This window comes from Pavona decussata, unplaced genomic scaffold (genome assembly GCF_977016875.1).
Source record: "Pavona decussata unplaced genomic scaffold, jaPavDecu1.1 SCAFFOLD_313, whole genome shotgun sequence".
Taxonomy (NCBI): domain Eukaryota; kingdom Metazoa; phylum Cnidaria; class Anthozoa; order Scleractinia; family Agariciidae; genus Pavona; species Pavona decussata.
The window spans coordinates 770,521-794,414 of NW_028145705.1; the positions used below are offsets into that span (position 1 = coordinate 770,521).

Below are 23,894 nucleotides of genomic sequence, written 5' to 3' on the forward strand. Positions count from 1 at the left end.
ATTCTCCAATTCTCTAGATATAGATGAATGCAACAACGGCATCCACAACTGCGACGGAAATGCAACCTGTATGAACACTGCTGGACACTTTAAGTGTACTTGTAACTCGGGTTACAGTTGGGATGGTCACTTATGTTCAGGTACAATTTGTGGTCTTGTTCTCCAAGATGTACGATTTTTGTTTAAGTCATTTTCCCGTTCGCTTCATAAAGCAAGTTCAGTTTCATTCTTGCCTGATCATTTTACGTCTCCTTTATTATGCTCGAATAATCTAGATATCGATGAATGCAGCAACGGCATCCATGACTGCAACGAAAACGCAACCTGTATGAACACTGCTGGACACTTTAACTGTACTTGTAACTCGGGTTACAGTGGGGATGGTCACTTATGTTCAGGTATCATTTGTTATCTTGTTTTCCAAGATGTTCGTTGGTGTTAAGGTCATTTTCTTTTTCTTTTCATAAAGCCAGTTCAGTTTCATCCTTGCATGATCATTTTACGTCTTCTCTATTATGCTCAAATAATCTAGATATCGATGAATGCAGCAATGGCATCCACGACTGCAACGAAAATGCAACCTGTATGAACACTGCTGGACACTTTAACTGTACTTGTAACGCGGGTTACAGTGGGGATGGTCAGCTATGTTCAGGTATAATTTGTTGTCGTATTTTCCGAGATGTACGTTTGTGTTTAGGTTATTTTTGTTTCTTTCTTAAAGCCAGTTCAGTTTTATTTTAGCCTGATCATTTTACATCTCCTTTATTGTGATGGAATAACCTAGATATCGATGAATGCAGCAACGGCATCCACAACTGCAACGAAAATGCAACCTGTATGAACACTGCTGGACACTTTAACTGTACTTGTAACGTGGGTTACAGTGGGGATGGTCACCTATGTTCAGGTATAATTTGTTGTCATGTTTTCCGAGATGTACTTTTATGTTTAGGTTATTTTTGTTTCTTTTCTAAAGCCAGTTCAGTTTTATTCTTGCCTGATCATTTTAGTCTCCTTTATTGTACTCGAATAACCTAGATATTGATGAATGCAACAAAGGCATCCACAACTGCAACGGAAATGCAATTTGTATGAACACTGCTGGACACGTGAAAATTTTCTGCATGTCCTAAGTGAGATGCAATTTTTGGACCGTGTCTGGACCGAAAAGTGTCTTTTCGATCCGTACAAACCGTGCGGATCATCAAACCGTATAGGCCCCTCCCTTCAGATAAGAAGTGGAAGTATTCTAAGTATCCTTAAAAACATGTAATTTACGGACCATATACGGACCGAAAAGTGCCTTTATGATGTGTTTTCAGACCGTAACAGTTTGTCAAACCGTACGGATCGTGTTATTTTGGACAACCCTCAACGTTATTTGGCCCTCGTCGTCTTTTCCATGATAAAAGGGAATTGAGTTTGTAGATTCTAACGAGTCATTTAGTGCGTCTTAATTTGACATACTTGCAATTACTTTTTTCCGTTACATAACTGGAAAGACGTTGTGTATTGAATGGAACTCATGCCATTGTTAAGATATAACAGTCTCACTATTATTTTGCCGTATAACGCTATCACGGTATCAATATAGCAATATAATCACTATCAATTTCCCTGATTTAAAAGTAAATTTATCTTTTGGTTTTCTCTATCTAGATGTTAACGAGTGCAAAACAGGAAATCACAGTTGCCATGGTAATGCTGAGTGCACGAACACTGAGGGATCGCATAACTGTACATGTAAAGCAGGATTTACCGGGGATGGACGTAATTGTACAGGTGTGTTTAAAGTCTGGCACCTTGGCAGATTACTATGATAACCATCTATGGTGATTGAAAGGTTGACATCTTGACTTTAAGTTTCAAAAACTCTCATTTTGTAAAAAAAGTACCTATATCTCTCAATATAAGCGAAATTTTAAGGCCAGTCCAAGACGCCACGTCGCTCATTTGCCAAACCTTACTACTTTATTAAAGTTCGACTCTGCAGCGACTTGGAAGCGACGACTGATTTAACAAGCCATTCCCTCTTCCGCAACTAATTCGCCAGACCTTGCACAACAAAAGTAAACAATTTCCACTGAGTTGCAGAAACAAGAATTATGTACAAATATGTAACTGCTCGGCAATACAATCAGCGAAAATAATCTTTCACCTTGAGTTTTCATGACTACTTCCAATAATTTAGCCAGTGTCTGTGTGAAAACAGCAGGGAAAGGAAATTTTTTGCCAAAGCAACTTTCTCCAAAGCACAAAGCTCAAAAGAGGAGATTGGGGCTTTGAGCCAATCACAAGCGCCATAAAGCAATGAGTAATTTGTGCATAAACCTCCGCACAGTATGTCTTTCATTGTCTTTTCCAGAACAAAATTTTCACCAACAATTAGCATTTATTTGAAAGTTTCAAAACCTAGAGTAGGCACCCATGTTATGGTCACCTCGTTATGACAGCCAGTTTTTCTTTGTATGTTGGAATTGTACATTTTTTTTTTTAAGAGAACACATTAAGCGCTCAATGTGTTTGGAAAGTCTGGTATATATTCTGTCGTACCCTGGATTGCGACAGAAAGGATCAAGGGACTTTTTTAAACCACTTTCTTGAAAAGTTGAAGATAAATTTGCTACGCACTAATTTAAAGTACAAGTTAATCTATTCGAGAAAAAAAACTTGTGAAAATTTCTATGATATGACCCGAATGAGTTGTCATTTTTGGCGGGAAAACTGCGTCACAAAGTTGGCACTAAGTTTATTCTTACTAATACTCTGTGAACCTGTCAACCACCCAATGGTATGAAATAGATGATAAGTACACGATGAAAATTCTCGCATTTTTAAAGTTACTTTATTAAGCTACATCATGCCTATTAGACCTGTTGTCACTGAGAAGCCCTCTTCAGGGAGTGTCGTTAAAGTCTGTATTGCATTGTATTGAAGAAACCGAAGAAACAAAAAAAAGAACATAATAATAATAATAATAATAATAATAATCACAACAACAACAATAATAATAATAATAATAATAATAATAATAATAATAATAATAATAATAATAATAATAATAATAATAATAATAATCTAGGATCTTTATGATTAAGAGTTGGGATTTTAATTGTAAGGACTTTGGTCGTTGTATTGATTGGCTACGGCTGGCCGCCCAATCATTGTTTACGATGTCTGGGTATCCAGAAGTTTTTACTGCCATAATAATAAAAATAATAATAATAATAATAATAATAATAATAATAATAATAATAATAATAATAATAGGAAAATACGGGACCTATCGAGAATATAGTATTGATATTTAAGCTAAGTACATCGTAATCTTATCTCTTCAGATGTCGATGAATGTAACATGAATCCGAGCCCTTGCCACACGAATGCCACTTGTGAAAACACCATAGGATCGCACAAATGCAGTTGCAAACTTGGATTTACCGGAGATGCATATTCGTGTCAAGGTATGGATAACTTTTCGTTATCTTTAGCTTGCATTACCGTCTGAAAGTAATTTCCCTACTAATCACGCTTTTGCAAGCTTGAGAACCATACTTCGTAGTTTTAAATACAAGAATATTAATACCGATCTTTATTACCGTAACGACGAGCACGTGTCTGTTACCAAGCACGCTGGCACCTCAACGCGTGGCTATACAAAACAGTACAGTGCCTGCATTTAGCGTACGCAAAGGGAGCTCAAGGCGTGGTCGATTTTTGAGGAAAACGATTGATTCAACTAAGGGGGTGTTTACATGATACCGGCGCGACTTTCATTCCCGTTCGAGTTTACTCCAGTTCATTCTTGTAAATCTGTATTTGTTTACATGATATCAACACAAAATGTCTCGGAGCGAGTCATACCGGTTCGAGTTCACCCAGGTAATTGTGCCGGAGCGAGATTTTCTTTCCGGTATGAAAACTCATTCCGCTGTCATGTAAACGCGGTGCGGCTGTTCGCTCTAGCATGAAATCACTCTCCTGGGAGTCTGGAACAGGTAGTGCATGCGCAGTCTTTGGTATCCAATCCAATAATAATGGCGCCAGAATCGCGTCGGACGACAGGAAGTGTCCTAGCTTTCATGTAAACAGTATGAAATCACTATGTCATAACGGTATCAAACTCGCACTGGTGCGAGTTTTCACACGTAAACACCCACTAAGATGTTTGGACTAAGGGGGCACTGTCTCCGGTATCTTGCTGTATTTTGGTCAAAACTGTTCAAATATTTGACAAAGAATCTTATTTGTAACGTGTAATCGCGCTTAAAACACCGGAACGAAAATATTAAGGTTTTTCTCTAAGGAAGAACAAACCTATTTTTTCAAGTTGCAATCCACTTGCGTTCTAGCCATCCACAGCCAAACATAATTAACAGTAGTTTCTGTGAACTAGTAGGCTGACTGTTAACAAAACCCAACCATAATTTTAACGATCCCATTGAAACAAATTCGTCTTTTAGCTATTCGCCGTGACACTAAAAAATAGGTGACACTGTACTTAGCTAGTTGTCATGAGAAAGTGGCTAGGTCTAAATAAGTACCTTAAAACTACAGGATAACCGTTTAGATGGACCGTTACAGTGCATCATTGGAGCCATATCTTCCAAAAGTGAATAATAATTAAATTGCTGTATGTGGTTCTCAATCTTTCTCCTCCAGATATAGATGAATGCTCGGCGAGCTCTTCCTGTCCGTTGAATGTCACTTGCACTAACACTGAAGGATCATACGAATGCATCTGTCCGGTTGGATATCGACATTTTGGAAATACTTGTGAAGGTAGTTTTTTTTATGTTTTTAATTTAAAATATTAAAATATACATGTTTGCCCCAAGAGCTAAATAAGCTCATCTAGGGACTTACACAAAACTCTCCAATTAAAACACCTGACACGTGGACAAGAGAAAGATATACATTCATGTAGATAGATTTTATGTCTACGTAACTATTTTCTACCTGACGGTGTAACACGGGGACCTTACTATTGAAATCTAAGTTTAACTTGATCTAGGAAACAAGTTTTTATTTTCTTTGCAGTGACCACCGTTGGAAAATCAAAGAAACCATCGGTGTAAATTAACACAAGCAATAATGTGATCAGTGACTCTCTGTTGATTTTCTTAGATATCGATGAGTGCGCTGAAGGATTTCATGACTGCCTCCCAAGCCTTGCTAACTGTACAAACACTGTTGGATCATACAACTGTTCTTGTAATCCCGGATACGTGGGGGATGGAAAGAATAGCTGCAGGCCTGAAGGTTAGACTGTACAAATCCTTTACATCATATAATGTGGACATTATTACGGAACTAGTAATAGTCAACAGTTACTTGAAAATAGGTTCTGTATATCCCATAAAGAGCCAGTACTTTCATTATTATTATTATTATTATTATTTTTATTATTATTATTATTATTATTATTATTATTATTATTATTATTATTATTTTTATTTTTTTTTAGTCAAGTAAAGTTGATTAATAATTGTTAAATATCCCCTAACTGATGTTCATTATTCTCATCATCTCTGCTTGACAATGGTTGGAAATAGTTTACAAACCAAATTTTAAGAAGAAGCATTTGAGGAACTAAACTAACCATAGCTCGATTTCCTGCCCAGGAAAGGATGACAAGTGTTTATCATTCCTTGCATATTAATGAGTTGAGAGATCTAAGAAATCGCTTAATGACTGTTTCCATGGAAACAGCGAGTTTGTTTCCCCTTGACCCGGAATTTTTTCCTTGGCTCGGCCTCACTCTATTGTAGCCAGTCAGTAGGGCCTTATTGTTAACCAGCTTAGAAGCGTTCAGTTCAGTTCGGTATGGTTTTTAATCCTAAAGCTATTGAAAGGTCTTGTCAGGCTTTGTTAGCACGTTAATTAAGTCTGATATTTTAATAAGGAATGAACACAATTTAAGTCAACGTGGTGGCAGCCATGCCTCCGGAAGGAGGTGGGGGGGGAAGGGTTATTCCCCTATAAAAGTGATGACAGAGCTCGTCAGAAAACTTCAAAAAAATCCCTTTAAGGTACCAGAATATACTTTTGTGGGTATGGTCAACATTCATTCTCACCCCCCACCCCTCCCCCCCCCCCCCCCCACCAAAGAGGTACCAATTATAAGACAACAATCAATTAGCGTTGGTAATTTCAATATTGACAAAGCTGACTGTTTCACACAACCTCTTCTCCTAAGGATTTTTTTAAAATGTTGTCATGAATCTTTATATTATTTGAGCATCTAACCTTAGAGGCACTTAAAAAGGTACCACAACTACTCAAATAGCGCTTCTTTTAGATTTTAGCACCCTACGAGGTACAAATTTACCCGTTACAAGGTACGAATAGTACCGCTGTTATTTTTGTAGGGAAATACCCCTCCCCTCCAGGGCCGTGACTATGGCATACACAACGGCCACCACAATCACGCGAGCCCCCACGTGTCCACCCCCCTACTGCCTTCTTTATGAGGGATAAGGAGTACCCCTTATAGGAGTGCCATTACCACTTAAAATTAAAGAAATCTGACTCTTTCTGTAAAAGAAAAAAAGCATTATATATACTTATCATGGAAATCGGTTATTTATTTCTTCATTGTCTTGCTATAATGCCCCGCAAGCTTAGAAGAAAATTGCATTCCTCTCCTTTACATCCATCCATCCATACACCAATCCATACGTACGCCCGTCCGTCCATTCGTTCGTTCGCACGCACAATCGATAAGCATTATATATACTTATCAAGGAAATTACTTGTTAATTTTCTCTTCGTCTTGCTATAATGTCGCACAAGCTTAGAAAACAAAACTGCATTCCTCTGGTTTACATCCAGCCATCCATCCATCCGTCCGCCCCTCCATCTATTCGTTCGTTCGCTCGCACGCTTGTTCGTCCGTTCGTTTGTTCGTTTGTTTCATTCATTCATTCATTCATTCATTCATTCAGTCAGTCAGTCAGTCAGTCAGTCAGCAATTTGTTCATTTAGTCATTCAGTCATTTAGTCATTCAGTCAGTCAGGCAGTCATTCGGTCAGTCAGTAAGTCAGTCAGTCAGTCCGTCAGTAAGTTATTCTCTCTCTCTCTCTCTCTCTCTCTCTCTCTCTCTCTCTCTCTCTCTCTCTCTCTCTCTCTCTCTCTCTCTCTCTCTCTCTCTCAATTGTGCGTCACTTGACATCATCTATTTACTGTCCCATAGAGTGCCAAAACTACGCAAGTCTTAGCAATGCTGACAGAAAGATAACGTACAAAGGTAGCGGGCAGAGTGACAGTGGGCTTGTTCCTGGTTGGTACCGATTTGAAGGCGAAGCAGGAACAAGAATGGCTTCTTCATGTCCACCCACAAAACGTTGTGACAGTCGTAATCCTGGCTGGTTGCAAGGCAGTCATCCCAATGTTAGGGATGGCAAAAGTTATAGAAAGGTTTGCTTTCGCCGGTCTTCCAGTTGCGCTTGTTTACGGACCACTACTATCAGAGTTAGGAACTGTACTTCATTTTATGTTTATTACCTTCGTGGTGTATCTGGTAGTGTGCGCTACTGTGGTACTGACTATTAATTGATTATAAACGGTAATAAAGCGATCCGTCCCTTGGTTTTCACTAGATCATACCAGACGAAAAGATAAGCACAATTGAAAGAAAATGGGAACCTTCTGATTCTTAACACTTCGAATCTGTCGTCGTCCAGTTAAGGACTCCGCTTTCCACTCGTTTAGTTTTTCTTTTCTTTTTTTTTTTTTGGTTGTTATAAGGTCGTAAGCACTCTGACGTCTCTGGCTCTAGTGAAGACCAGTCTAAAGAAACGTTGGATGAGAGATCGCTGCCGGCTCATAATAACCAGCTTGAAAGAGTGCTACACGACTGCCTTCCTTGTGTTAAACAAGGTACTCTACTCAGGACCTTTCACAGAGCGAAGTAGCACTCAAATACCAAATTCGAATTTCAGAAATCAAAGCTAGTCAGTAGAAAATTTAGTATTAACACCCATTTCTTTCCTAAAGTATATCTTGATCAAAATATTAAACTATCCTCTTCAATCAATCAATCAATCAATCAATCAATCAATCAATCAATCAATCAATCAATATGTTTAATGTGGTCAGTATGCCTAGCTAAGAAAAGCTAGTTTACAGGTATGTCACGGAAAAAAAAAGAAAAAAAAATATAAGAGCCTTTTGGAGGCGTATAAATTTGAATAAATTAAGGTAAAGAACTAGCTGAAATTAAAATATAAGAATTTAACAATGTTGTCACTAAGTAAAATGTACAAAAAAAATGTCATTGTGAAAATCATTAAACATCTGTCAAGGATAGATCCCACATCGCATTCAGAGTCCCGTGAGATGTAATGTTTAATGTCAATTGAGATACTGAACTGAGCCGATTACCAAAGCAGGATAATTACAAGTCATGGCATCATAAATCATGCATGAGGCTCCTCTCTCAAATTTAAAAACTTGACAGACCAGTTTTACCTACTAATCTGTTTGTGTTTTCATTGGAGCTCGTTTTTAAGGAAAGTAAGACGAAGAGAACCAATTTTTGCTTTCACTTCCGTAATGGGAACAATAAATGGCTTATTTTGATCTCATTCGATATAGGCCAGTCCTGCAATGTCTGCCTGATTTTCCATTCTTATGATCCAGAGAATAACTAAAAATCGAACAGCAAGTCTTCAAATAACGCTGTTAGTTTCGGTCCAGTAAGAATTGTAAAGACTACAGTCTTTTCATTATAGAGCAATAATTCTTGTACATTTTAACCCTTAACTTAACAACATTGTTTTTTTTTTATTTAGTACAGGCCACTCAATGATACACAATACTGAGTCTGAGGCCTACCAATTTTTAAACTGATCAAGAAATTCACTAAAGTGCCTTGATTCATGCACAATGTCAGTCTCTAGTCTCTAGTGAGAAAACCAATCACGACCTCAGTCTCACATTTTTACTCCTTTGTTTAGTTAATGAGGTAAATTGTGCCCATATAATCTCGGAAGTTTAGAAGCTCTATTTGATGTTTCCATGGCAACACGATTTTGACAGTCAAGTTTTTCGAAATTTGGATTTGTTATATTTAATGAAAAAAGTGTCTCGTCCTTAAATTTATTTTCTTTTTTACATTTTAGCCTTTCTTTATTGGTTTTGATTATTTATTAATTGGGAGAAGCGTGTCGCTCTCAACACTGCGCCATGATCGTGCTCCCCAAAGAGAGAAAGAAATCAACTGATTGCTAGCTTATTTTGGAAACGAAAATGCAAAAACTTCAAATGGTTTAGCCTAACGTTTTGAAAGCTGCATTCACTTCCGACCGAGTTTATTAGAGGTTAGAGACACTCATCAACACTTTTGGTATATAAATCTCTCTTTATTGCAAAGTATCATAGAACGGTTATTTTTAATCGAGTGTCAAGTGCAATTACACGTTTTCTTCGGTTTTCCTTTACACCTTTCCCCCTTCATTATCAGGAAATACATTGTCATTAGTGTTAAAAATTAAATCATTAAAGCGAATGTATAATCATTGTATGAAAATAGACAAACGTTTTCATTTTCGGTGTCGTCAATAAGGCGTTTTACATAGAGAAGAACGTTCATTAATGCGAACATCAGTTCAATTTAATGGAATTAACAAACTTTTAAGGGAATGAACAAACATTAGACGCTTCATAATATTCTTTAACGAGGAAAAAAATCATTACCACAGAGATACAGTCAGCGTAACAATCAAGCAAGTCTTAGCTCTATCCTTCAATCAACTCCCCATTCAAACATCGTGGTATATGTAAGTCTGCATAAACCTAAACCACGCTGCACATTTTCTGGCAATTATCGTGTTTGCGTTTCTCCTCTTCTCGCGGGGATCTTCAAACGCCCTAACTATCCTTTCACGATGCTCAATTGGGATACGGTTTCGACGAATTCTATGCTCCATTACTGCAAAACCAGTGTGCACATGTACAGCATCGTTTTTAAATTTAAGCATGCATATAAATCCATTGCGAAATTAGTCAGAAACCACGTAACTAAAAATTTTTTGTAGTTGAAATTTTATTCGCGCAATGGAACGTTAACCCTAGGTTAATTAATCTTCATTCGCACTAAAGAATGTTGTTTTCGATAAAACGCTATTCTGATTGGGCTTAATGAATCTTCTTTTCGATGCAAAACTCCTTAATGACTCTGCCACAAATTGAAATGTTTCATTTCCTAGTTAAACTGATTATACATTAATTTTATTAACCAATGTTTTCGCGCTAATGAAAATTTATTTCCTGATAATGAAGGGCAAAAGGTGTATTACACTCTGTGTTTGGTTAGCAAAACCTGCGCCACTTTTTTAGCCAATGAGAAGCAAAACTAAAACAAATCGTGTCTGGCTCGTACCCGTTTTCCCACACTTTACGCCAGTTTCATGTATTTGCTTTGAGATCTGATTAGTTCATTGTGTCGTTTACGTGTGTTGTGATTGACCAAAGTTATTACTTTGGATTTGGTTTTGCGACACTCATTTGAAAACTGCTCTATTTTCTATTCACTTACACTCTATTTTCTATTCACTGTTCACGGCGATCTTCAGCCTCCAACAACGTTTATACTAAAAAATCAAAACTTGAAATTGAACGAAAATCGTTTCAAGAATTGGTGCAAAACTGTGGAATGAGATACCAACTAAGCTCCGAACGTCACCAAAACTCATCTTTATAAGGAAAATTCGTAGGATCTTGTTTAATACATAAGAATCTGAAGACTCTTACGAAGTTTTAGAATCGATGATCTCAAAAGTTAGAAAATACTTCTGGTATTCACTTTGCCTCTTTTATTCACCTTTCACAACATAATGCGTTGCCAACTTGAATTAATTACATAGTTATTTCTGTAGACTTAATCTGTTTTCGTATTTACCTACCTATCTACTTATCTGTAGTTTTTACTGTGTGTACTTTCTTTTTATTTTACTGATTATCCTGGCCCACCTTGATTAGCACTGCTACCTGCGGAGCCAGGGGATTAAGGATTTATTTGGCAAATAATTAAATATTGTTGTTGTTTTTGTTTGTTGTGTCAAATACACCCATGGGGAAACTAGACTTCCAAGGGTAACTTCTGTATATTATTTCATGAATCATACATTTTCTTTTGTTATTCAACATCCTTTATTTAACTTACATACTTCATGAATATTAAACTAACTGAAACGAGGGATTTATACAGATAAATCCCTCATTTACATTAGCAGTACTGCGAGAAACGCACACATCAGGTTGCTTCTATTGTTCTCCGTTTCTCACCTAAGTGTGACGGTACTAATTAGTCGGCGTTTGTCCCCTTGAACAAAGGATCGCCTTCATGAATAATTTCATGAAATAAGTCAGATAAATACCTCGAACGTCGGTATTAATCCATATACATCCCTCGGGCCGTATGTATATGGATTAATACCGACGTTCTCGGTATTTATCTCTTACTTAAAAATATAAATTAGGCTTGGTATTCTAAAAGAAAAAGCATTTAAAATAAGTGCTAAACATAGTTTAGAATTCACCTAGGACAGGTTGTTCTAATGGTTTGTGACTGTCTTCTTGTTCTTGATTATTCCATTGTTTGTTATCGACGTAATTTTTTGCTTAATTTTTTGAGATATCGTAGCGCGTAAAAAACTAGTATAAAGCTTGTATTCTATACAACTTCTTTTTGTAATTGCAATGTATTAGAAAACACTGTAATGTAAAAAAGAAAAAAAAGAAATGAATGTATTTAACCAGGAGAAAAGTAATTTAATGTTACTGAATTTGCGAGGTCTTGAAAATTGCCTTCAGTTATGCTGTAAATTGCATCTCTTTTATACTATTCCAAAATTATTAAGAATGTTATAAGACACACAAATAATTATTTCAAGTAGGAAAATGTTGACTGTAAAGATCCCATGCCATGTAATCAAGTAACCACTAGTTTTTTTCTTCCCTTTCGCGTTTTTGTAGTATGTTATTTACCTAATTATAAATAAGATGATGATGATAATGATAATGATTTTATTAGTTGCCTGGTACTTCAGAAGGCAGCATTTTGTAAGATACTTTCACTAAAGAGTATCAGATTATCACTAACAAAGCCATCATCGTAACAAGTTGTATTACTACACCTTTTGCTGTTCATTTACGCAAAATATACATTCATTTACGCCAACAGTTGAAACTATACGGCAAACATACGTTCATTAGCACTTCCATGAACTTCATTAACGCGAACGAACTTTCAATAACGCTACTTGCATATGTATTAACATCCAATAGCATCAACGGATGAACAATTGCACCTTTGGACAATCATTAATACCAATAGCAAATCAATTGCACAGTATGACAATCAACTGCGTATTAAAGACATACAATAATGGAATTTGCATAGAGACGCACAATCGATTGCACCTTCATACAATCGTTTATTCGAAATGGTCAATCATTAACATGAACTGACAAACGATAGTATTTTTCGAATAAACAATAGGAAGAAAAAAATATTCGCAAGTAGCGTTATTGAAAGTTCACTCGCGTTAATGAAGTTCATGGAAGTGCTAATGAACGTATATTTGTCGTATAGTTTCAACTGTTGACGTAAATGAATGTATATTTTGCGTAAATAAACAGCAAAAGGTGTATAATAACAATGTTGTATGGTTATCTGTTGATTATGAACTTAACATCGAATAGGTAAAAATAAAACTAAACATAAGAAGCAGATGTAGTTTGTCAATTGAATAACAAGAACACGGTATAGCTAGTACACACAGTTTGAATTTGGGGCTCTAAAAAGTTGAAGATGATAAAATGATTTACTGATCTGAGCAAGCTCAGAAACGAGGACTTAGACTTCGGGTGGTCGCACTTTTTTCCTCCAGATTACTCACGCGAAAGGGACTTTACTGAACTATGCAAATTGAAAGAGAGAACGAGCAGAGATTAGCTAGAGTACAAAAGGTACTAGTCATGTTTCTCTCGTTGTAATAAGATACAGAATAGGTACGAGTTAGTACAAGTTTGGCCTTCAGCCAAAAATAAATGAGAATTTGGACCTCCCTTCCCTTACACTTCCTGGCAGCACCTGGCAAGTGCTAACAAATCCGTCAGACCACCGCGGGTTGGGTTACAACGGAGGACAGGGGAGGTTCTTTAGACGCTGTTGGCAATCCAGCTAGGAGTAGGTTACTCGGAATATGAAAACCCAAGCTATGAATTAAATTGTCCTTTATGGGGAAAAGAACTGAATAACACGACTTGGTCAAGGCGGAAAGGACGCTGCAATCCCACAAAGACCTCGTGCACCAACCTAGTTCCCTGGGTCATTGCAATATTCAAATTGACGGTATAGAGAGGACCCTGGACAACGATGCGAAGTTTTCCATTTATTTTGGAGAATTTTGTCACGTGAAACAATGATTTTTAAAAACCATTTCGTCCCATACATTGTTTTCCAACCTCGCACCGAGCCCTTTCATGCTGCTAGAAACAGTACTCAGTTGGTATCCAAGATCGGATGAAATGAAATGAGTACATAAAAAAAAAGGACCGTCTTTTTCTTTCTTTGTTTCGTTCTTTCGTTCATTCTTCCTACTTTTCTTTCTATCCTTCCTTCCTTTCGTTTTCTTTCCTTTAACCTGACGCCCGCTCGCATGAACACCCCGTTACTCTTTTAAGTAGAAATATTAACATGTACATTCTCCTTACTCCTCTGTCCTTATTTCTTGTGGCACCTGGTAGGAGAATTGAGAACATTTTATCTTTGGTGGTTATTTCCTTTATTCTCATGGCCTTGCTGTTTGATCACACAGTGATATGGTAAGGAGAAATTATACGCTGATCACTTTTGGAGTTTAAGTGTTTAATATGGGATTGCACTATACTGGGCTTTTGATTGGGATAGTGTGGGAAACTTTACCTAAAAAAAAATCAGAAAGAAGGTCGTTATTATATACAGAGATTTAGAATCGCCTTTGTGGCAAACTTGAGGTTTACGTTTTTGTTTTATTGAAAAAACCTGTTGCACGTATGGGAATAGTGCAAAATATTTTTAACTATTGGTGCTAACTCAAAACTACCCAATTTAACTGAAAAATTAAACTAAAACAGCGAGCGACAAAATAGGGTAAACATGGTCACGTGGTCAGTTTTGTCGTTTGCCATAAACGTAATTATACATCTCTCTAAACCTTTAAAAAAAGTCCTGCCGCAAGAAGAAATAAAACCCATGGGACATGGCGACAGAAACTGAAGATTAAACGACTCTTTACTGATTGGAAAATGCTCATCTTCTATTGTAAAGTAAATAAATAAATAAATAAATAAATAAATAATACATACACAAATAAATAAAGAAATAAATAAATAAATAAATATATAAAATAATTAAAATGCAATATCAAGATGGATCTTTCCTTTTAAACTCCATTTAAAAAAAAAAAAAAAAAAAAAAAAAAAACTATTTCAATCCCTGTGAGGGGTGGGTTGGGGCTCATATTAAAGTGACGGGGTGATCGTCTTTCCTTTAAGGGGTTAAAATTCGTGGTTTGGTACTCCTTAGGGTGCGAAAATCTAAAATATCTTCCGACAGAGATATGGTGGTGCTTTCTAAGATATTGAGCCAAAAAAATTAGAGAGCGTAAATGTCCGTCAACTGATTTGGTACCATTTAGGGGTAAAATGAATCGGACAACGTCCACAAAAAGAAATGCTGGTACGGTACCTTTTAGAGTTCTTTTTAAAATTTCCGATGATCACCCCCGTCAGTTATATACTGGAGTCCACCCCTCCCTCCCTTCTCCAAACCAACAGGTATTTACATAATGTTAACTAGACTTTACCAAGAGTACCGCCCTAAATATAAGACAGTCATTTTGTCAAAGATTCGGATCGCCCATTGGAGTTCGCTAATGGCGTCTGTCGTTTCAATAACAATGATGTTAGCTCCAAACCCTGGGAGCCCTGAGCACAACAATGTACTGAAACTATAGTATACATATTCATTACACTAATACTGATAATAATATAGATAGAAAACTATGTACAAATAAAAGATTTAGAAGCAAATAAATACGAAATACCATCAAGATACTAATAAGATTAAATTTAGAAATACAATTAACTATAAAAATGAGCGAAAAAACGGAACGACGTTTCGGTGTCATCCTGGCACCATTTTCAAGTAAAGATTGCAACAGAAAAGATAATTTATACGTAACGTAAAGGTGTGAAATAGAATAAATTAAATTAAAACTAAAAGTAACTGTCCGGTGTTCATTCAGAAGGTGTCAGACTCCATTCGTGCAAAACGTTTTGTCTAACGGACAAAACTCCCACTTTATGACACCTTCTGAATGAACACCGGACAGTTACTTTTAGTTTTAATTTAATTTATTCTATTTCACACCTTTACTTTACGTATAAATTATCTTTTCTGTTGCATTCTTTACTTGAAAATGGTGCCAGGATGACACCGAAACGTCGTTCCGTTTTTTCGCTCATTTTTATAGTTAATTGTACCATCAAGACAGTTCGTTAAAAAGGGTGCAGAGTTCGTTTTGCGATCTCAGTCCTCACTGAAGGCGTATGTAAAAGGTTGCTTTGTCTAGTGGCGCGCGCATGGATTGTATAATTACGTTTAAAATATTCCTTAAAATATTGAGAACACTTACCTAGGAGGCATTTCTTAACGGGTTTAAAAGCTGGTTACGACGGCACTCCTTCAGCGTGGGCCATTTCAGAACGTCCATTGCCGGGTTGCTGCGCACAGTTCTTGGAATTATCCTGGCAGCCCCGTTTTGGAGGGCTTCAAGGCATTGTTTGTGACCTTCTCGGCAGCAGCCCCACACACTCACACAGTATTCTAAAATTGGCCTAATTAGACTACAATAAACTATATTTGCAATCTCTCTAGTGAGGCCTCTACCAAGCCTGCCGAGCATTCCTACGCGTTTTCCCGCCTTTGAAATAGGGTGCTTTATTTGCTTGTCCCAGCTAAGGCGGTCATCAAAGACTATACCGAGATAAGTGAAGTGAAAAACCCGCTTAACAACATTGTTATTTAAGGTGGCCGAACACAGTTTTAAAGTATACAGGTGTAAGTAAGCGTTATTTGGAAACTACGTTCTTCTGGGTGCCCGAAATTGGTGCGGTGCAAGATCAACTAAAAAGAAATGAATTTTGATACTTGTTGTTGAGCTAGGTCCCGTTGCCATGGCAACGCAGCAGGCTATTGACCGTCTACAAACAATAGTTTTCCTTAATTTTTAGAAAATGCACTCGTTAGATTTTTTCCATTTTTTGTCTCTAGAAAAACTCACAAAATACTGACATAATGACACTCCTTTCATGTAACTTTAACAGAGGGATCTTCTGTAAATATCCGTTTTGCATTTTAATGTTTTGTGAAGATACCCTCTGTCAGATTTGGATTTTTGTTTGCAGGCGAGTTAGGCTCTTAGAGAACGACTATATTGCTAAATTTCACGAAATTCTAACGAGCGGTTCCTGAGAAAACACTTCATTTCCATTAACACAACCAGTCACAATTTTTTGGTCAAATGCGCATGCGTGGCTTTTAAATAGGTTTTCACAGCAAAGATTAAAAGCGTGCAAAAAGGCTTAGCTCTTCGTGAAATCGCTTTCTTTGGTCGGTGATGAAAGAAAAAGGGTCACAAACGATACACTGGATTATTTTAAGCGCAAAACTTAACTTTGTGATCAATTTGATATAAAATTAAGGGATCACTTTATCGACGCCATATTTTGCTTACCACAACCCTAGCGCGCGCTTACTATCATCATTAAAGAATGAAGCCATCAAGCGCGCGCAAACTGTGTTCGGCCACCTTAAAGTAATAGAAAATAGTTTATGGTAGATAATCTATTTGAAAGAAAGCCAGTGCTGAGTTTTAGACAGATCAGCAATCAGCTTGTCATGAATAATAAAGGCCTTAGAGGATGAGCAGTATGAAGCAGTACCATCAGCGTACATCAAAATATTACATTCGGACACTACATTCGGTAAATCATTAATGTGTAGAATAAACAAAAGTGGACCGAGGATAGAACCTTGAGGCACTCCGACAGAGATGGCTTCCGAAGTAGAAGTCACCCCTTGAAACTCAACAACGTGGGAGCGGTTCGATAGGTAGTCCGTAAACCAGCGATGCTCTTTATCCACAATTCCCAAATTGGAAAGCTTGTCCAGAAGCACCGCACGATTCACAGTGTCGAAAGCTTCACGAAGGTCAATAAACACATCACCAGTTAATTGACCTCGGTCCATGTTTCTACGAATATTATTAGAAAAACTAAAAGCAGCGAATTCTGTCGAGTGACACTTCCAAAAACCGCACTGATAAGGGCTCAAGATCTTGTTTTGCAGAAGATATTTGTACAGTTGGATATGTACATCCCGTTCTAAAACCTTGGATTAAACAGGTAAATGGAAATCGAGCGATAATTGTGCATCTCATCAGCCTTTCCTATTTTTAAAAAGTGGAATGACCCGCGCAGATTTCCAGTCACAAGGAACTTTGTCAGTACGCAACGAAGTGTTGATAATGAACGTCACAGGCTTGACTACAATATTCGCAGAATCATTTAACAGGCGCTCCGGTATGCGGTCCAAATCCACAGCCTACCCAGATTTCAGGCTATGTAACTGCGACAGAACAAACTCCTCAGAGATCTCGGGAAAATTGAACAGCGGATATTGACGGACAGAAATATTGGGATCACGTTGATTATTACCACAAGTTGACCGTAAGTTGGCCATCAATTTGCTTGCCGCGGATGCGAAAAGCTTGTTAAATGCGTTGGCAATCCATTGCTTGTCTGAAGAGACAAAGCCGTTTATTTTAATGTTTGGAGACGTAACTTTCTTTTTACCCGGCAGGATTTTCTTCATCGTCCTCCAAAATGATCTATGAACACCACCACGTTCCTCGATGAGCCGCTTATTATAAGACGCTTTCGCTTATCTTATTTCATTTGTCACACGATTGCGAAAACGGCGGTAGCTAGCCTACTCTTCTGAGGTGTTACTTTTGAGTGCTCTTTGTGAAAGTAATCACGCTGGCGCATAGTCGCTTTTATGCTCTTGTTTAGCCAAGGACAATTGTCAATAGCTGCGTCAGCGGTGCATGACGATCAGCAATCGTGATATCGTGATAAATTCCCGCTTAAAGTCATGCCAGAGTTTATCAACAATGACAGGTCCATCGGGACCAGGAGCAGAGTTCCAGTTAACACCTTTCAAGTCTTTACGAAAGGCGTCAACATTAAAATGCGCATAATTTCTAAAGGTCTTGACCTGAGAGAGTGCTCTTTTGCAGTTTAATTTACGAACGCAATAAACCAATTCATGGTCACTTAAATGCGCAGAAACTACTCCCAACAGCGACCTTACAAGCCATGCGCAGTTGAAAATGTTTCGTACCGGTCAGTCCCGCTATCCGGGGCTGCGGTGTTCATATGGGAAAAATTGTCAGCTCGGTTACCGAGATCTCGGCAAAAAACCGAGGTCTCGGAAACTGGGCCTGCCCGCCCTCTCGTATGAACACATCAAAAGTTTTGTAAAGGAAAGAGTGGCAAGGCGAGATCTCGGAGACCAAGCCAGCCCGGTTGACCGGGGTCCTTAGTTGGTCGTTTAAATCAGTTTTATATTTAAATTTTTATCTTGTAACTGATGTTTTTACCGTGTCTAAATAAAGTGTATGTATGTATGTATGTATGTATGTATGTATGTATGTATGTATGTATGTATGTATGTATGTATGTATGTATGTATGTATGTATGTATGTATGTATGTATGTGTGTGTGTGTGTGTATGTATGTATGTATGTATGGAGAACTATCCGAGCATTTCTTTTATCTGGGAGATTTGTGGCCCGTACGGATGACCGGGAGATTCGTTCCGTATTCGGGGGAGTTGCAATCTCTGGTCTCGGGTCCATATTTATACTGATGGACACTAAGAGACGCTTAACCAGACGCCTGAAGCCGTTTTTCCAAGATCGTCCCACATGGGTTATGGGTTTCTAGTACAAATACGGCGATTCTACTATAGTAAGGACTTAGAAAACTAAAAACAGAAACGAAAAGAAAAGAAAAAGGGAATAAATTATACGGAGGTATATGCTGTCTGTGATATTTCAATATTAAAATATTGCGGCTTTTCACAACTCTTATCGCAAATGCTGAGCACAACAAAACATAACGCGGAACAACAGCTGCTCTCAGGAATAGCTGGATTAGGCCTTTAACATTCGATTTCATGTCACTGCTGTTAGGAAAACGGTAGAACGGTTTATCAGCGAATATTCCGAATCGTGTCATGCAAGTGCAAACTCCACCGTTATTTTTCAATTCTTGATCATAGCCTGGCTACATCTAAGTAAATATTTCTTAGCTAGTAAAGGAAATTAGCAAACTTTGGCTCAGAAACAACACGCTCTGACGTCAACAAGCACAGTAATTGCAAAGACTGAAATGTGTAGGGTTGTCAAATGTCAACTAAAGTCGCTTCTACTTCTACTGGTTCTGTTAGCTTCTTCTTTTTCTTCATTTTTTTAAATTAAAAACAAACACCATATTTTCCATGAGGATCATAATTAACACATCAGGGTGCAAAGTGGTACCGACCGGAGTGCTGTATAATTATACGAATATGATTTGGTTGTTTAACGTTTTAGAATAGGCTCTGACAGATATTCCATTTTTGCTGCCTTTGTTTATATAAAATAAAAATAATTAGAATAATTCGATCTTTAACGGGAAAATATTGAGTTATCTTCCATTACTGACGCCAAAACGTAGACTAAATGCAATTAATTCAAAGTAGATTTTTTCCTGTATGTCGAGAGGACTCGATTTTTATCTTTTTCTTTAACCATGTGAGGTGTTTACCTAAATTTTGTTAAGGCTCTTTTTCAAAACTGAAAAATGAAAAAAAGGATAATTTTCTAACAAGCACTAACGATCAAAACTAGTTGAACGTCTCATTGCATGAGAGAACAAAATATTGTAAGAAATTAATTGTGGCACTGTAAAGTCCAGCTTAGTTGTTTTAGGTGCTTATCGATCGTTTTGCGGCAACAAATTTTTTCCTGTGCTAATAAAAAAAAAACTAAGTATAATAAAACGACTTAGTCACCAGTAAAATGATAAATAAAACAATAGGTTTCAAGCCAACGCGCTCAGTCTGTGGTCAACAAGCTCTTATAAACAAACTAGAATTCTACCTTTATTCATATGCTAATTACCAGAGTTAAGAGTGATTGTCAGTAAAAATCAAAGAAATCGTGGCCACGATCAAAAAATCGATTTCGCTCATACTTTGTCAGTTTGAAGGCCTAGGTAAGTAACTGAAGGATATAAGGTTATCTTTTTGAAATATTCCATTTAACGGCAGAAAAGCACGAAAAAAGGTCACCCTACCGAAAGCTCGGATTTCACCTAGCGGAAACCGTCGAAATTTTACACTTTTCAGCTTCTCGCTACACAGACGTTTACATAGCTGTAAATCTTTCTTAAGTATAATTGAATACATTGATTCTTCCTTAGTCAAACCATGGCAATAATTTTTATCTCTACTCATTTGTGAGCGAACTGAGCCCCGATTAAGAAGACACACTTTTCTCATTTACGCGAAGGTGTAAAATAATCCAAACTCAGCGGCGAAAAAAGCTGACCGGTAGTTCTTCAAATTCTCCGATATTATAACCAAAGATAGTTCAGTCATTGAGTTTTAGGTCTACGTTTTTAAATCTTTAGGATCTAGTAGTACGTTTGCATGAACGCTGATCAAAATTCGATAAAATTCCAATTGAGCGCCTTTGAAATCTACAACTCTATATCAAAGCACTATTAAATAAATAAATTAACTCCTCGGTCAAAGTTTGTACATAAAACATGAGGGTTTTACTTTTTTAGCGTTTTGAACCGTTTTAAAGTATTTGTTGATGTTAAATATTGTCTACACAAGTAAAACAAACTATGAAACACCAAAATTACCACGAGCTGAAATTAAATCTCACAGGCTCGCTCCCTATTAATCTGTGTCACGTACGAGCGACTTAGCTACAATTAGTACAGTAACAAACAGATATTACATCTGTTGATTTAAAATAAGTCTTATTTTGAAATATCTTACTCAACGATGTGCCAAGTTCCCCAGTTAACTTGCTGAGATAAAAAATAAAAGAAAATATCAATTCAAACTGAAACGATTAGAATTGATTTTATTAAGAATGAGAAGCTTTATGCCGTCGATAGCCAATCAGAAGTACCTGTTCTCACGAAAATTGCATCGTTCTCTAAATAAATAAATCGAATTGTCTTTATCTGTGAAACATTGCATCTAAAACCAGAGTTGATTGTCGGGGAAGTTCATAGAACAACGATGTCTTGTTCGTTCTTGAATATTGTTGGTGGGAATTGCGGCGCAGACGGTACGAACGCACAAGTTCTTCAACCTCCGTCACGCCACTCACGCGGTGTAACAGGGATATCAAAAATCACAAAAAGTCGTTGATATTTTTCCGGAATTGAAACGGAGGTACCATTAATTTTGGCGAGATGTGGATGTTTTCAGAAGCCGGCGAATTTATTGGATATGACTATCTGTCCGGCTCATCGTGGCAAGTTAGGTATAGGTTGGCGAAGGACGGGTAATCTTTGCACCATCCCAGAAGTTGTTTCTTGTCACTGCAAGGAGCTGAGGAAGGCACCCGCACTGGAAAAAGGAATAAATTTATTCCAGTTAGTGTCAGCTTTATGATCGACCTGTAGTGCGAAAAAGTAAAAAGATGATCCTGTCTTAAATTGCATTGGTAAACTTCGTACCAAAGAAGGATATTTTCTTTAAACAATAAACAAAAGATATTGGTATATACGATTCGTTGGCCAGTTTGACATTTCTAGTTAAGTTAGTGTTAAAAAAACCTATGACTGCCTTATATCATTCACGAACCGTTCTTCCGACTTTGGATTACCAAGTTTTCCAGTTAAACTTCAAATTAACGAAATTCTAGTTAAGAGCTGTGTAATTACAGCTGCCATGGACACATTTCATAGGACAAGTAATTTAACAGTCCTCCATTCCTGCTATTTAGATTTCAAATGGTGTAATTTAACGTATTTAGGTTGTGATGTACAATAGGCCATTTCCGAGTTGCTGTGAACCTCACTGTGAAAGCGAGGCTAAGTGCAAAACTTTTCATACGAAAATTAGTTTTGTTTGCATATGAATGAAAACTAATTTTCATAACAAAAACTTTGCACTTAACCTCGCTTTCATAATGAGGTTCAAAGCAACTCGGAAATGGCCCATTAGTTTTCTTACTTCTGCAGATATACAATGGAGAGGGTTGGCCACCCATCCAATCTACATCCTCCTCTCTCCTGCCTCCTCGCCTCGGCAGGTCTATTCCGGGGGTGAGGGGTGGGGGGTGAGGGGTGAGGGGTGAGGGGTGAGGGGTGGGGGGTGAGGGGTGAGGGGTGAGGGGTGAGGGGTGGGGGGTGGGGGGTGAGGGGTGAGGGGTGAGGGGTGGGGGGTGAGGGGTGAGGGGTGAGTTTAACTGGGTTGAGTTTAAATGTCCCTTGACAGACTTGACAGAAGAGTTCAGTCGGTTTCCCCATTAAACCTGTGATAAGGCCCAATTTTAGCAGTGCTCTTATTTATTTTTACGCGGTCGCTCGCTAAATTTTTGCAGGAATGGTTTTTAAAATACCAAGACTGAGAGCCTGATCACAGGTTTATAGTTCTGAGATACTACGTCTGCCAACAACCGCGTCTCAATTCATACTAAAGCGCGATAAGAGGCGCCTACCGATAAACCAACCAATGGAATAATGAACTTTGACAGGCTGTTGACAACATTATCACAAGATGTCGATTTCATGCAAATGATCACAAAACACGTTCTTAAGTTGACTTGGAAGTTGACCTGGCTGAACAAAAGCAAAACACTATTATTAAGGATATTGTGTTTTATTTGTGAAATTTTGGCGTAAATAATGGATTAAGCTTTATAATACTTCAGAAGTATGTTTACTGGGGCATTTTGTTTATTAAACTCGCCGCGATACGTAACCGGATCCTAGTAAATTATTTTCATTATTTTTCACTCTGACGCCATTGAAAAGTTTCACGGCGAGGTTTACATTTCACGGCGTGAAATATTTCACTCCTTTATAATTTTACTTTCACGGCGTAACCGGGCGGCGTGAATTTATTTCCCAGTCTTCAGATTCACTCCCAGAGTGAAAACGTTTCGGAATAGCGTGAACACGGCGTGAAATTTCCACCTCACAGTGTGAAGTTTCAAATACACGCGCCGTGACCGTGAAAAAAATTCACTATTTGGAGTGAAATCCATAAGCCCTCTTTTCGCGTGGAGGGTCACATATGGAGACAGTATGACAAAGGGAAAGGGGTTTCTGGGCTGCTATGGAACCCATTTTGTTTTAGCACCTAAGATAGTGTGTGAATTAAATCACTGATTAAATTCAAATAAATTAGCAACAATGTAAAAATTATAGTTCTCAGGAAACTTATCAGTGTCACATGTACCACGTTACAATACACTCCATTAGTGAATGTCGGGTATTAGATGCGTCTCAGATCTCAGTAAAATAGGGGAAAGAAACTACAGTCTTGAATCTTGAATTGTTATAGTCTGAAATGTCAGCTGTCTCCTCCCCATAACCCCCTGTGGGTTAGGGAGAAGAGACGGCTGACATTTCAGACTAGAATTCGTTTCGAACAATTGGCTCACCCCTCACCCCTCACCCCCCACCCCTCACCCTTCACCCCTCACCCCCCACCCCCCACCCCTCACCCCTCACCCCTCACCCCCCACCCCCTAC

The 23,894-nt window shown here is 37.8% G+C and overlaps 1 protein-coding gene across 1 annotated transcript in view; it reads left to right on the plus strand.

Annotated features, from left to right (window-relative positions):
- The window catches only part of LOC146454163 (uncharacterized), a 98,591-nt gene extending 90,676 nt beyond the window's left edge, over nt 1-7,915 (plus strand). The window contains exons 5-13 of the mRNA XM_085095750.1: nt 18-140; nt 276-398; nt 533-655; nt 788-910; nt 1,663-1,785; nt 3,345-3,467; nt 4,666-4,785; nt 5,131-5,265; nt 7,200-7,915. Coding sequence (XP_084951876.1) covers nt 18-140; nt 276-398; nt 533-655; nt 788-910; nt 1,663-1,785; nt 3,345-3,467; nt 4,666-4,785; nt 5,131-5,265; nt 7,200-7,558 — 1,352 coding nt within the window. The 3' untranslated portion in view covers nt 7,559-7,915. The remainder of the gene's footprint in view (nt 1-17; nt 141-275; nt 399-532; nt 656-787; nt 911-1,662; nt 1,786-3,344; nt 3,468-4,665; nt 4,786-5,130; nt 5,266-7,199) is intronic.
- Nucleotides 7,916-23,894: the final 15,979 nt, after the last annotated feature.